We start from the raw sequence: 14566 nt of genomic DNA, 5'->3' as shown, positions 1-14566 counted from the left end.
TTTTTTTTTTTTTTTTTTTTTTTTTTTTTTTTTTTTTTTTTGTTATTGTTTCTTTGTTCTTGTCTTGTGAAAAGAGATATACGATTGAAACGAAGTCTTTTGCAAAAAAACCTCCCTCCCTAACGCTTTGCTTTCTAATATATATTGTTATGTGTTTTAAAGGAAAGAAAATAATAAAATATCTTTGGTTTCTGTAGACATCGATCGACAAAATTCTTGCTTTTTCAACAATTTTTTTTTTAATCTTTTTTAAGGTACATAAACTTTAAAGCTTGCTTTACCATCTTAAAAATTAGTTTAAATTTTTTTAAAAATCCGTTTCAGTAAGATTATGCAGTAAAAAACGAAAACGAAATGTAAACGAAAAAAATATTAAAAAAAAATTAGAAAATAAATAAGTCAATAAATAAAACGAATGGCATCTTATTTACTGTCGCTGATTAGAGCGTATGATAGAGATGTTGTTCATCTACTGGTGAATACGGTAATGGTTGTTGTTCTTTATCATCCTTTTTGCCTATATTTGTCTCCTTGATTGGTACTGTGTTAATCGTATCATGTGGAAATCGATAATCGATTTCGTGATCCGAATACACCTTAGTTGTTGCTATATTTTCCATGAATGATGTCTCCGCCACAATGTTATCGTCGTCTGTTCGATTATGTAAATATTGTTGTAAAGGTGACACTACAAGTCTTTGAATTGTGGTTAAGTCATTGAACGATGTGGTCGCATTTCTATGGCTGAATTGTTGCAGCGGTATTGTATCGAAATTATGGTCTAAATCGGGTGCGGATAATGTTGTCAAAATGGCCTGATGCTATACCCAGATCTGTTCCCTTCGATCACGCGATCGCAATCAAAGCCTTTGCTAGCACCAATCCTCCTCATCTGAATCGGAATGGCGTGCATGAAGGCCACCCTTCGGCTTATAACCATTCAGAACAGGTGACGGTAAAACTCTCCCTGTTCTACCCATAGCTAACGCTTGTTCAAATGACAAGGGTGCTATGTATTCCAGTCTATAACAAAAAAAAAAATTTTTTTTGAAAATTAACTCTGTATGAGAAATGTTCGTTCATATTTACCTTTCTCTTTCCAACTCCAGCTCGCGATCTCTTTCGCGTTCATATAATTCACGTTCACGATCTCGATATTCATATCGTAAATCGTAATCTCTTAAGCGGTCCCTATAACGTGCTCTATCGCGTTCACGTTCTCTACTGCTGTAATATAAATCTCTAGGGTCCCGCAACAGATCGCGGTGGTGTGGCAACGAGTGAACACTATGAGGTGTCGAATGATGTGTCTACAAAGAGATAAATAATCATTCAGTTCAATCAAACTTCAAACCAAAGGAGACAACTAATAAACTAAGCTCCCGCCAATACTGGAAATTAACTAAGCAACGTTTTTCTGAATTATATTCCCTGTCGAGAGAAGAGTATGATTGAGTGTATAATAATTCATTCATTCTGCATGCAAGATCAATCAATCCAATCGTTGATCAAATATTCGAAACGAATATCGAAAAAATTGAATAATTTTTATCTAACAGAGCAATAATTTTCAAGATTAAGTCATTTTTAGTCATTAAACGTATTCCCAATCACTCTTTGCTTAATAATAAGCCGAAGTCGAACCTAGAATTATGCTTAATAAATGACCGGTCGGTGGATACGCAGATCTTGATAGGGCCTTTCAACGAACGAAATAAGGCTAGCCTACCGGGCCATGGTAAACGATTAATTTTATGGAAAGTTGAAAGGATTAGAAGGCTGGCATAGCTTCGTGACAATGGACCTGACTATCATAGTTTTTCATATAAATAGTAGTTTAGTCCATAATAAAAATGTGGAAAAAAATGTGTTCCATAGAAAATAAGTTTAAAAGCCTCACATTAGTCTAGGTAAAAATCTGCTCGGCTTGCTTTTAAAATTTCTGAATGACAGTTGAAAATACTTGGATTAAATTTCGGTTCGTGTGGTATATGAGCTAGAAGTAATTTTTCAATTTGGGATCTATTGATGCCGTCAACTAAGAAAAGTGTTGAGCCTTTCACTCCGATCGTTACGAATATTAAAAGTCCAATAACAGCAGACGAACAGGCTTACTTCGCTAAATCGAATCAGAATTTTCAGTTGACGAAGAATACTCTTGGTTATATTATATATACGAGTATGCATATATCTCCATATATATTTACCATGTCCATATATATATATATATATATATATATACATATGTTTATATTTCCAATTGTTAGCAAATTATATTAAATCGAAATGTTGACAAAAAGTGTACTTACGTGTGTTGGACTTGCGTTTAATTTTGGAAAATTAATATTTGTTGGCTTTAGCTGCAGTGTCGATGGTTTGCTCGGTGTCGGTGGTAGTCTTCGACCTCCACCCCGACGTTGATTCAACGTTGGGTAACTGTGCTGACCATGGGTACCACCTGTTTTCGAATATTTAAAAAAAATAAATAAAAATAAATGTGATTAATAAAACAAAATGCGAAAAAAAAAGAAATAAATAAGAGAACGGAAAACTCGAAGAAGAAAAAATATACCAAACAAATGTTTCAATGAAAACGCATGTAAAATATATATCCCACTTCAATTATTAGAAGAAGAAGAAAAAAAAAAAAAAAAAGAAAAAGGAAAAGGAAAGCGAAAAAGATAAAAAGCATGACAAATAATCGATTGTGCTTGTTGTTGTTGTTGTTGTTCTTTTTTTTTTTTTTTTTTTTTTTTTTTTCGTTTACATAATTTGAAATGATGGCATGCTTCGTGACATATAGAGTTAGTTTAAATAAATAAAGAAATTTGATTAAAACTGCAATTTCTCTCGCTTAAAAAAGCTTTCAATCAATCAAATCAATAAAATTGAAAACGAAAATTAAAATTGAAACCCATTTTTTTCATATGATAGAAGTGATAGTAATGAATATTATGGCATTTATTGCAAATATACAAAACTCTGGGGTCGAATTCCCGCATTCGAAAGCGAGCAATGTCCCATCGTCATCTTCAATGAGAAGGTAACGATGGCCTTCGATGTCGAACAATTTGCAACGAGTTCTGGATTGATGGCATCCGTTAAGTCAGAATATTTTATTTTTTATTTAACTTTTCTTTTTTTTTTTTTCTTTAAGCGAAATATATTTACATTTATTGTGATCACAAAAGCATATAATAATTGAGTAAATGAATGGACATAAACAGACTGTGGGCTAACTTGTGGGCAACGCAAACTGATTATGAAAATAATGATCCACGATATTCGCATTTGTTGAACAAAACGATTTATACAGCATTAATTAACGAGCATAGAACAATATTAAGTAGAAATGAAAGGTTAATTAAAGGCAAAGTATGCTTAGCAAGTTTTCCGGAAATGTAGTTTCCGGTAAATGTATGAACACAATATAAGCAAGGAATTGGGGAAAGCAACAAAAAAAGTTCAGTCGAGACAATTTAATCGCGGTATTAAAAAAAAAGAAGTCGTTCATCACAAATCAGTGACAAACGTTTCCGGGGTAGGACAATAAAAATGAATGCAGAAAACTTATAAACGTTTGGCCAAAGCTTTAGTCTACAATTGAAACTAAGCAATAATATTAAGACCCTATTGGATCCTCTTAGTAAAAAGATGTTAATCTCTTTTATTAATGTAAGGTTAGTGCTAAAGGTTTTTTTTTTTAGGCTTTTATGCTGATCAAGTATATAGGGCAAAAACGAAATAGTGTTTAAGTAAATTATCTAAACTGAAACCGCGGGCGAAGAAATTCCTTTCAACTTCTGAAACAAAGCGAATTAGAGAAACGGATGAGGATTGCAAGGTCCAAGAAGTGAAACGAATTCGAGTAAGCAACAATATTTAGATTGAATGAAGATAATTAGTCACGTATTTCTTCGATGAAAAGGCAAGAATAGAAAATGATTACGATTCGAAAACGGAGAAAGAATGCCATCGTCAGAGAGCTGTCGACACGTGAGTGCACTCGATATTGAAGCGAGAATTCGACCCGAGTGACTTCTTGAACATTACATTTATTACACATTATTATAGACAATGAGAGAAAGAATGTTTGATTGGGGAGATAAACTTATTTTATTTACTTTTTTTTTTCTTTTTTCATTATGATTTTTAAGCATTGGATATGAAATCATGTTAAATGAAAGAGAGTTACATATAAATGATGAACGGTTTTATGCTATACACCGAATTTTCTATATCATACAATATATGATTAACTCACAGTGGTCAAAGGCAATGAATCGAGTTCAGTGGGTTTAATAGAATTGTGTATTATGAGATAGATGGATGCTTTTATGAAGCTGACTGTTTAAATTGAATTGAATTGAATTGAATTGAACTGAACTGAACTGAACTGTATTGAATATAAATTGAACTGTTTGACTGTTGTGTTGCGCCAGATGTTTGAAACGTTCTACGATTTTGACATGACAGACAACAAATAAAGCGAGAGAGCAAAAGTGATACGAGACACTGTGTGTGTGCATGAATTGGTGAGAGATAGAATACCCATATCAATCCCATAACCAAGTCTATCTCGTTCACGCATCTCCTGAAGTCGAGCGGGACTCGGTGATCGTGATCTTTGACATAGACTGGTTGTCCCGTATGTGGGATAAGGCAGTTCAGGGCGTCTGGTGCGTGCTATATGGTCACCATAACGTGACGGTGAAGGCGAACGGGCCGGACTTGTCGATGCTGACCATGAACCTGTTGTAGGTATACATTAAAATAAAGGCAATATACACAATATCAGGTAGAGAAACAAGTACATTTAATTGTTATAACTTTTTTTTTTTTTTTTTTCTTTTTTTTTACTTCTTGTATATCAGTTATATATAGAGTACAACTGGGCTCATTCCGTTGTTGTTGTTTTTATTTTTTTTTTTTATTTTTTATTTTTTTTTTTCATTTTTATAAAACAAAAGTTTAAAGTAAATTTCATACGCAAACAATATTATTAAAGTGTAGATTTTTTTTTTAAGTAAACATAAACCATCTGAATGAATTGATATTAAAGTAATCCAACATAAGCTAATCCTTAAAAAAAATTAGAGAAAAATTTAATATCTCTATACTACTTAACTTGGCAGACAATTGTATTTATAAGCTTTAAAAGACCATCCTAAGAGTTTTGCTTGTAAGTTTACTTTTGATTTCCACTGTATGCTCAGCTGTTTGCACGCACATAACATTCCGTATTTCTCGATTCAACTGGCACCGCTTGTGATACACTTCAACCACACAGCCCATGCTAAGAGAGCAAATTGAGCTCGCAATAAGCCTAACATAAAAGAAAAATGCATCTGCTGTTGAAATGAATGAGCTGCGTCTTCGTTAAGTAGCTTTAAAACCGCTCCTATAGGAAAGAACAGCATATTTGCATTGAAATCAAAATTCTAGAGACAAAGAGTGCCATACGCGTAGAATTCGCTTCGATTTTTCAGTTTAATATTGTCCTGCGAATATTCAAATATCTATCACTTCAAGGTCATTCAATAGTCGTAGTCGAAACATTTAATTTTTCGTAAATGTCAAATATAAGCTCGTTGGTTTAACAATGTCGTTATCGTCTTTTGCTGCAGGCATTTATTCGGTTCCGTCCCTTTCATTTCGTCCTTATATTATATATAAGTCAAAATCGAAACATACATTTAGGCGAACTGTTACCTGATTTGTTATAGTAATATAATTTCCTATGCACGATGTACACCTTTATAAAATATAAAACTCGCAACAAGGCTTTACGATAAGTTCAAGCGAACGGAATGGAGTTATTTGTGTCACTTTCAATTAAAGTTTATTTTATTTTTTATTAGAATATTCTTAATACGCCTACGTAAAATTTTAATTCAAGCAATGACTTAAAATCATTTGACGGCTGAGATGGTTGTATTTTCTAGCAAATCCTGGCAGGAAATGAATTAATTAATGTTACAGCAGAGAAAATTTGATTAAAACTACTCTTAATTACAGTCACTAGTTTGGGAATACAGGTATCCGAGATCAGTTATCTCACATTTGAATAAACAATTACCCTTCTGCCAAGGAGAGTATGTATTTATTTAAAAAAAGTAAATAAATAAAAAAATAAAATTTGTATTGAAAATAAAAGTAAAAACAAAATAAAACCCATAATAAAGGAAATCTTTCATTTTCATGTAACAGTGCATTAGCATGTGTATATTAATTAATATTTAAAAAATAATAGAGAAAACAATTAATAATTTATAAAATACAGCAAATACTTATGCAAAAACATCATTCAATAATATTCAAGTTATCATGCTTGTGAACAAGCGAATCATTGTATGAAACGCAGGTTATTGAGTGATTTCGTATTTTTGTAACACCCTTTGGAAATTTCATATTTGGTTGTGAAGGGAATATTTCACTCAATTATTTGGCGAAAGTTTGCCAGTGTGATGCTAAATTTATACATAAATATATATATTAATATATACCTATGTACATATCCATATACAAATATCATTATTATATGTAGATAGGTTTATATAGTTTGTAGAGAAACTTTTTTCATGCCAAGAAATGTTTATAAAATTATATTTAGCACTAAAACAACATGCTTCGCAAATATTTATATATATTATGTTTACATATAAAAAGTAAGTTGTATTCACCTTGAGGCGAATATTATATATCCACCACCACAAAGTTATATGCTAACTAAATGAATATCTTTTTCCAGCAAACATATGACAATTTTTGAATTCTTTGCTAACGAGATCATATTATATTTTGTCAATGTAGACAATAGATAATTTGACAGCGTTTGAAGCTAGTAGAGTAGGAACGGTTTTAGTTTTTTTGCTCTCTCAAGAAATATCGGTGTTCAATGTATTTTCACTATCGTAGAGCGTCGCCAAAAAATAGCAGAAAAGAAAACAATCGAGCAAATTATATCCGATCGTAGACGAATCTTTTATACCCCCGTTGTCCTAAAACGTAAAAGAGCTACATTTTTATGCTCTATAATATTCAGTGGGTGCGGCTGTATTCTATTCTATATTAAGAAGAAACAATTTTTGTCGCATAGACATGTCCCCTGAAAAGTTTAGGTTATTTTTTGATTCTTTTATAGGCGATATCTTCGTTCCCACTGACGGGAAATGTTTATCACAAATGCTACACAGTTGCGCAGACAGGCAGATGTATAGACGAACAGATGGACAAATTTGAAAGTAGTCAGAAGTTATGTGCTTTGAAGTTTGATGTTTGAAAAAGCTATTGAAGCTGTTAAAAGAAAAGTTAAATTTTTGATGCACTATAATATTGGATAAGCCTGGTCAATTTTTTCATTTTTGTGCAGGTGCTACAGCATCGCCCATAGAACATGCGTTCAAATTTTCGTACATTTGTCTGTTATATTATTTATGAGCAGTGAGCTAAAAGCCAATATTTTATTCTTTTTGAAAACAAAACAGAGATGTTCTCAGTGTACTTGCGGGCGTGTCCATCGACCGATTTTTCCCATTTTCAACAAAACCCTACGTGCAAGAACTTTTGATATTTCTGTCAAATTTGAAGTTGCTATGTTTGCATATATTTTTTGATCATCGACATATATGTGTGAAACTGATAAAGAAATGCGATGTGTGCATATATCAAACAGTTGAAGTCGTTGATTTTAACGTCTTTCTAGATAAACAGTTTTTTATTCAGTATTATTGAGTTATTCATTATATATAGACGCTAGTCACGGAACGGTCAAAATTGCATCTAATTGCTTTAAGCAGTAAGATCTCCAAGTTATTTGACTTTTAAAATTATATTATACTAAGAGATCTTTCAATCAAAAACATATATTTTGCAAACACATCGTGCATTACTACATTGAAATTTGGTCACATTAGTGCATTCAGATTTTTTATCAATAATCCAAATGAGGATAAACTTGGATAAACAACGGAATGGGGGAAAATTAGCAAACTTTTATCAGTTGGTAGTGGATATAACAAATTATGTATATATATATATATATATATATATATATATGTGTTTGTGTGTCTGTGTGTGATGCGTATACATATACATATAGGAATTTTTTTTATGTTTGCATAAAATACCTCTTGGGTAACGCGCATGGTGACCATAACCGTGTCTAGGATGACGGGTCTCCTTGACCATCTCTACCACATTAGATACAGTATCGGAGAACCCAATATCATGATGTATGTATTGATGGCCTCGTCGTCTAGGACTGGGAGATCTATTCAATTTTTAATTTAAAATACAATTTTATACATTTTCTTAACATTGTTTTCGTTTTGTGAGTAGAACGTACCTTATGCTAGGCGAACGTCGGTGACCGTTTTGATAAGCGTGTCCAGGATGTAAATGGCCAGCATCGGCTCCGGTTAGGGATTCCTGAGATGGATGCCTTGATGCATCTTGCAATTCCAACATCTATATTTTGTGTTTAGAGGATATTTTATTATAAAAAAAAAAAAAAACAAAAAACAATTAATAAATAAATTATATTAAAGAAGGAATATATTACAGACGATTATACGGTAAGAATTCAAACTTTATTATTATTATTTTTTTTTTTTTTTTAAAACAAATTTGCAATAATTTTTTCGGTTATAATGTAAGGGTTTGATCAGGCAGGTTTCATTAAGAAATACAAATAACATTTAAACAACATTTCTTTTTTCTATTTTATATATATATATATATAGTTTTTTTTTTTTTTTTTTTTTTTTTTTGATAAATGTATATATGTATATATAAAACTACTTATATGTATAAAGTAAATATAACCTAAAATTCAATATATATTTGGTTCTACATAGTTATCGATTTGATTTACTTTGTTTCTTTGAGTTTTGAATTTTCTCTTTTTTTTTTTCTCTCTCTTTTAATTTTGAATATTTTTTTTGTTCTTTTGTCCTATATTTAGAAAACTAAACTAAAAATCAAAATAAAAGCTAAGAGTATTAAAAAAAAAAAAAACAATATATATATATATAAGAATATATATATATGTATATAAAAAGAAAAAGATTAATAAAGAAAATAAAAAGTTAAGTAAATTAATCAAATTTGTGCTAATTACTAGACATTAAATATGTAAGGAAAGTCATATCAATAGGAAAGAAAAATCTTGCAAGCCATCTACAACTATTACTTACCCGGCAAATGAAGAGAGTTCATTTCGATATTTTATGTACATATGAATGATTGTTTGATTGAAAAGTATATTTACAAAATGGAAAATTAAAACTAATAAATAATAATTCATTTAAATGATTGATTCTATGTAATGATTTTTTTTTTTTTTTATGTAAAGATATGAAAATCTCTACACGTATATATTTATTAGACCTGTAAAGCAACTAACGCTAACATTAAGAGTTTATTATGTGTACAAATATACAGCGACAGTGAATGGGAACCGATGATGAAACAACCCTCTCGTCCTTTTCCTATTAGGCCAGAATAATACCACTATTCACGCAGATCTCAGATCTCATCTACTGATAAAGGCTAGAAATATTATTTACACGAAACACTCCTTTCTGTGCACTCCACGACGACTTGGTTTTGCAGTCAGAATTGACAATTCATTCTTTTAATTATTGCATAAGAATGACATGAGGACTTGTACGATCAGAGTTTATCAATCATTGCTGTATCAAACAGTGGGCGGCGCAGAATAGATGGAACATTTAAATGAAAATTTAATAAGTTTAAGAATGCGACTACAAGTCACAGGGCGTGACATGATTCTTCTTTTCACCTCATGTCTTCAAATATTCATTATTCACTTGTTAATCAAAAAAACGTCAAGTGTTTCAAATATTTTCCAATTCTAGCTTGCGTGCTTGATAACTAGAAATAGTGGGGACGGCCAGATAAGCGAGCAAGTACGCATAACGACAAATAAGCGAATAAGGAGACAAATAAGCAAATTTGGCCGCATAATCAAATTATATAGAGTGGGTCAAAACAAGCAGACCGATGAAGAGAATTATAGATAGCGAAACAGAAAGAGTCCGCTGACAAGCAGATAGGCGCTGTTAGTATTAGAGAGAATTTCGTTTTGATTAAAAATACGTGAAATTTACGGGGCTGGCGACATTCCTATTCACCTAACGGTGACACAAATATATAAAAAAAGAAAAAAAAATAGAAATAAATAACAATTTTTTGAAGATATTTGTTGGAAACGGAAGCTAATTCGCTAATTCGCGTTCGCTGCCAGAAAAAGCGCAATAATTATTATAATTAGTTTCGTTATGGCTACGAGTAATAATTGCCATAATGATTAACGCAAGGGCTGTTGAAAGAAGTAGCTATTTGGTGACGATTAAATCTCGTTTCCACATCCTGTGCAAGTAAAATTGGAAGGGGACGTTTAACGAATACAGTTTACGTAACTAAAAATTTGGACAGATTACAGATTATATATAGAATTATTATACAGACATTGTCGCCAAGGGTCGAGTTGAGTTGATTTACAAACACATGTCTAACAAAACCTGGTTGTTAAAAGATAATAACGCGACGGCATTTGCTCGATTGAGCTTACTCACGATGGTACAAAGCGCTGATGGTTAACTTTCCACTCTTATAAAATATTTAGGTACACCTTTGTTGCATCTCTTGTCGAGCTCGATAGTATCAAATCCAATAAGAACAATAAGCCGTCACTTGAAGATAGACAGATATTATATTAACATAAAACGGCTGATTACGTGTTTTAAGCATACAGCTTAAGTTTCTTGTGGATTATTATTTTATATAAAGTCGCCAAGGAATTGTAAATTGGTTAGAAATCGTCTTACATCATCTCACAGATTAATCTTTAATTTCGTTTAACGGGTTTTTCTTGCAATCAGACATCCACCGCATCTAATTTATATAAAATACATTTTCGATTACACTCATCTCCTACACGTAAAATATCAATTACTTTCAAACGTATGAAGCGGAGAGAAGAACATCTATTACAGTCTTTTTCAGTTAGGTCTTAAATTTAATGCCGAGTTTGACATTATTTACGCTACAGAAAGCTAAAGAAAAAAAAAAAAAAAAAAAAAAAAAACAATAAAAAAAAAAATTTTTTATTTATATTATTAAAAAAAAAAAAAAAAAAAATGAATTACCCATAACTATCTAGATAGTTAGCTAGTATAATTATAAATTCAAAGAATTTAAGAGAAAATCACGTTGAAGAGAGCTAAGCTTAAACAGTGTAAGGACATTTACATGGTAATGCTTTTCTTTACAACCGGTACATAAGAAAATATATTAGTACTAGAAAAACTGGCCAATAAATGAAAGTTAACAACATCAATTATAACGGGACATACTTATAAATACACACACACGCACATAGATATACATGTATATATAAATCACACACTGAAATATACATATAGTGTTTTTCGTTCTTTTGAATTAACTTGTTTTACTAAAGACATTTAATTAGGTTTAATCGATACAATTGAAAGCAATTTTGTTTTCTTAATTTTTATTTAATTATTTTTATTATTATTTAAAAAAATTTTTTTTTTGTATTTTTTTTTTTTAATCTTTGTTTGCCTGTTTTACCGTATTTGTTGTAAAAGCAATTTTTTATTCACCTTTTTGCTTCTGAAATTATTTGAAAAATTTGAGAAAAAACAAAAATAAAATTTTTAATTATCATCATGTGGAAGGGGATAAAATAAAGCATCATTTATGAAAATGTTGCATGAGAGATAATTGTCCTATGATGAAATGAATTAATTGTTCAACAGAGTATTTATTATGAAAGTGTTGCATGAAAAATGATTGAAATGTTGTTAAGAAGAGATGAAGATTTCTCAATAACGAAAAAGTAAAATATAGGAAGTTAAGTATATGATTATATATACACCATGGATTCTCACATACCATTTTTCGCGACAAAAATTCGATACATTTTTTTCATCTATAATTTATGAAATAAAAATATCTTATATAAAATATTTTATACTAGATAACGATTCGTAAAAATTGTATGTGAAAATTGACAACAGAGTTCGTGTATTCGTGAATCTTAAACCGAGTGATGCCAACTTCTTAGGTATATCTTATAATAGTCGATGAAACAAGTTTTTGGTTATATTTTTATTACGTTTAATTAATTTCGCCTCTCAAAGCAAATCTTACATAATAAGAATTTTCTGTTAAAACCCGATTGAAATCAATTTTACAGAAATGGTGCAAATAATTCTACCGGATATTTTAGCGTTGTAAAATAGCTAGGTTAAGGTTCTCTAAGATAATGTGTGCATGGGTAGGCGAAGTTATCTGAGATGAAGGTTTCCCAGGGTAAGTACCCTAGAGAAGGGTAAGATGGGTAAGATGCCCTAAGGTAAGGTATCCTTGATATGGTTTTCCAGAATAAGACAAAGGGTTGCCATTGTGATTGTGTTGGTGCGAACATGTGATCAACGGGAAATCGAAAATCTAATGCAAAACTTTCTCATTGACCCAAAAAAACATCAAATGTCTTAGAAATTTTATCGTTTTTTTTCTTCTTCTTCATCTTCTTCTTCATAGTTCTAGAGCATTCTTCACTTTCCCTTTGAATTTGTGATTTAGAATAAGGAACCTTCTACCTTAAAGCTGAAATTCGTCTTTTGAATTGTCATTTCTTTGCGTCAAGGACGGAAAGTGAGTGAGTTCAAGAGTTCGGCCAAGATTATGTAGATATTGTTTTTAGTTCGCACGAGATGCCTCTTCAATTGTATTCTATATACAATATAAAATACCGTTCCGACTTGTTAAGCAACTAAATCGCGAGACCTAGTTATTCATATTAAAATATTCGATATGATCGAATCGCGTTTTCTTCGCATCTCAAAGATTGGCATCACTGGTTGTGATTGTATGTTGCATTGATATGATGATAATGAATGAGGCAATTTTTTTTTTTTTTTTTTTTATAATTACAAGAGAATAAATGATTGACTGTAAGAAGTCGTAAGGGTGAGATTGTATTACCTAACGGAACGTTTTCTCATCGTATTACGACGCGCTAAGTTCGCCAAACTGGCATGGTCGGCGTCACCATTAGTTTGTTGTGTACCGGCTAATAAATGCGTTTGTGAATTTGTCGCACCATCGCCATTCGGCTCATAACTTATTGAACCCTGGCGTGAGCCTCCTTTATCTAACGCTGCCATATCGAGCAAACAATCAAAGAATGTTTGCTTCTATTCTCATAAATTTTTATTTAGCATTGTTTTTTGTTTTGGTTTTTTTTTTTTTTTTTTTTTTGCAATTTGATCAATTTGATGACGTTTTAGTGCATATCCATATATTTTCGTAAATGTGTTGTGATGTTGTTTCAATCCGCAAGTGTGGGTTTTTTTTTCATACGTTATTCAATTTCACATATAAAACACAATAGTGACGTGATTTAAGTGTCGAGAGAGAAGCACAATTGTGAAGCAAATGTTGTGTGTTGTCAAATTTTTGATAATAAAACAAAAACAAAATTTTATCGAATGAGAAATTTATGCATATGAATGGTTTTTTTTTTTTTTTTTTTTTTTTTAATATATTTATATATGTATATAAAAATAAATGTAATTTTAAAATATTTTTAATTAGAACTGCTGGTATTGCAAAGGCAAGGTTTAAAAGTAGCGATTGCTTAAAAAAAATTGTACAAAGGTTTTATATAATATTCAAAAAAATTATTCTTAAGAATTTTATCTAAGGATTTTATAAAATATGTAGCTTACAGACGCACAAGTTTATTAGCATCTGGCATTATTTAAACTAGCTCGAGCGACTAGGTGCAGTTTTATTATTTATGGGTTTTTAGCCTTCTATTACTATTTATATTTTTTATTTTCATACCGCGTCACCAAAGAATAGCAATATAACAACAAACTGTACGCGTCATGATGTTCATGCACAAGGACAATCACTCTATGTCTATCAGTCTAGTCTGCTCTAATTTAATTGAGAGATCAATGGTATATGTCAAAGTTGATTCTAATTTTTGAACACAGCAAGACTGAGTTGTGATCTCCACGCATTTCGCTTTAGGTGAGATTGCTTTAAGTAAAAGAGATGAACGAAACTTTTCATTTCGACGTTGGCCAGTCATTGCATAGTTAGACTAAGTTAGGGGTTTTACCATCACCACCAGGCCAGTGCTTTTTCCCGGCTATAAGAGACGTATATACCTTTAATTTTGACGAGAAACGCTTACTCAATGGATTGATGAATTTGTTTCTAACATATTGCGCCATCTATTCAAAGTCACGACTATGAATATGGTGAGGTGATGTAACGATTGGTTTAAAAAGTTGAATGCACACTTTCGTACTTACTTTATGCCTTCTTGTCCTCGTACCAATTCATGTTCCTTTACATGCAGAGCCTCTATCTAAAGTCAATATTTTGACAATTGTTTTAGCAATTTTCTATCCATTCCTCTAAATAACTCCTCACGTATTTTCGGTATCTCTCTCTCTCTCTCTCTCTCTCTCTCTCTCTCTCTCTCTCTCTCTCT

The 14566-nt window shown here is 31.3% G+C and overlaps 1 protein-coding gene across 9 annotated transcripts in view; it reads right to left on the bottom strand.

Annotated features, from left to right (window-relative positions):
* LOC119645053 (voltage-dependent calcium channel type A subunit alpha-1) overlaps positions 1-14566 on the bottom strand; it is a 115680-nt gene continuing 101114 nt past the window's right edge. For 3 of the 9 annotated variants that reach the window (XM_038044877.1, XM_038044870.1, XM_038044887.1), the window contains 8 exons: positions 13042-13253; positions 11655-11664; positions 8348-8469; positions 8130-8272; positions 4552-4752; positions 2310-2458; positions 1090-1310; positions 873-1023 (listed from right to left, as the gene is read on the bottom strand). In XM_038044877.1, coding sequence (XP_037900805.1) covers positions 873-1023; positions 1090-1310; positions 2310-2458; positions 4552-4752; positions 8130-8272; positions 8348-8469; positions 11655-11664; positions 13042-13253 — 1209 coding nt within the window. Of the gene's footprint in view, positions 1024-1089; positions 1311-2309; positions 2459-4551; positions 4753-8129; positions 8273-8347; positions 8470-11654; positions 11665-13041; positions 13254-14566 lie in introns of all 9 variants that reach the window. The other 6 variants (XM_038044944.1, XM_038044926.1, XM_038044917.1 and 3 more) reach the window with 4 other exon arrangements.

Source organism: Glossina fuscipes, unplaced genomic scaffold (assembly GCF_014805625.2).
Source record: "Glossina fuscipes isolate IAEA_lab_2018 unplaced genomic scaffold, Yale_Gfus_2 0, whole genome shotgun sequence".
NCBI classification, from domain to species: Eukaryota; Metazoa; Arthropoda; class Insecta; order Diptera; family Glossinidae; genus Glossina; species Glossina fuscipes.
The sequence above is the reverse complement of the archived record's forward strand: the minus strand, read 5'-3'. Positions and strand labels throughout refer to the sequence as shown.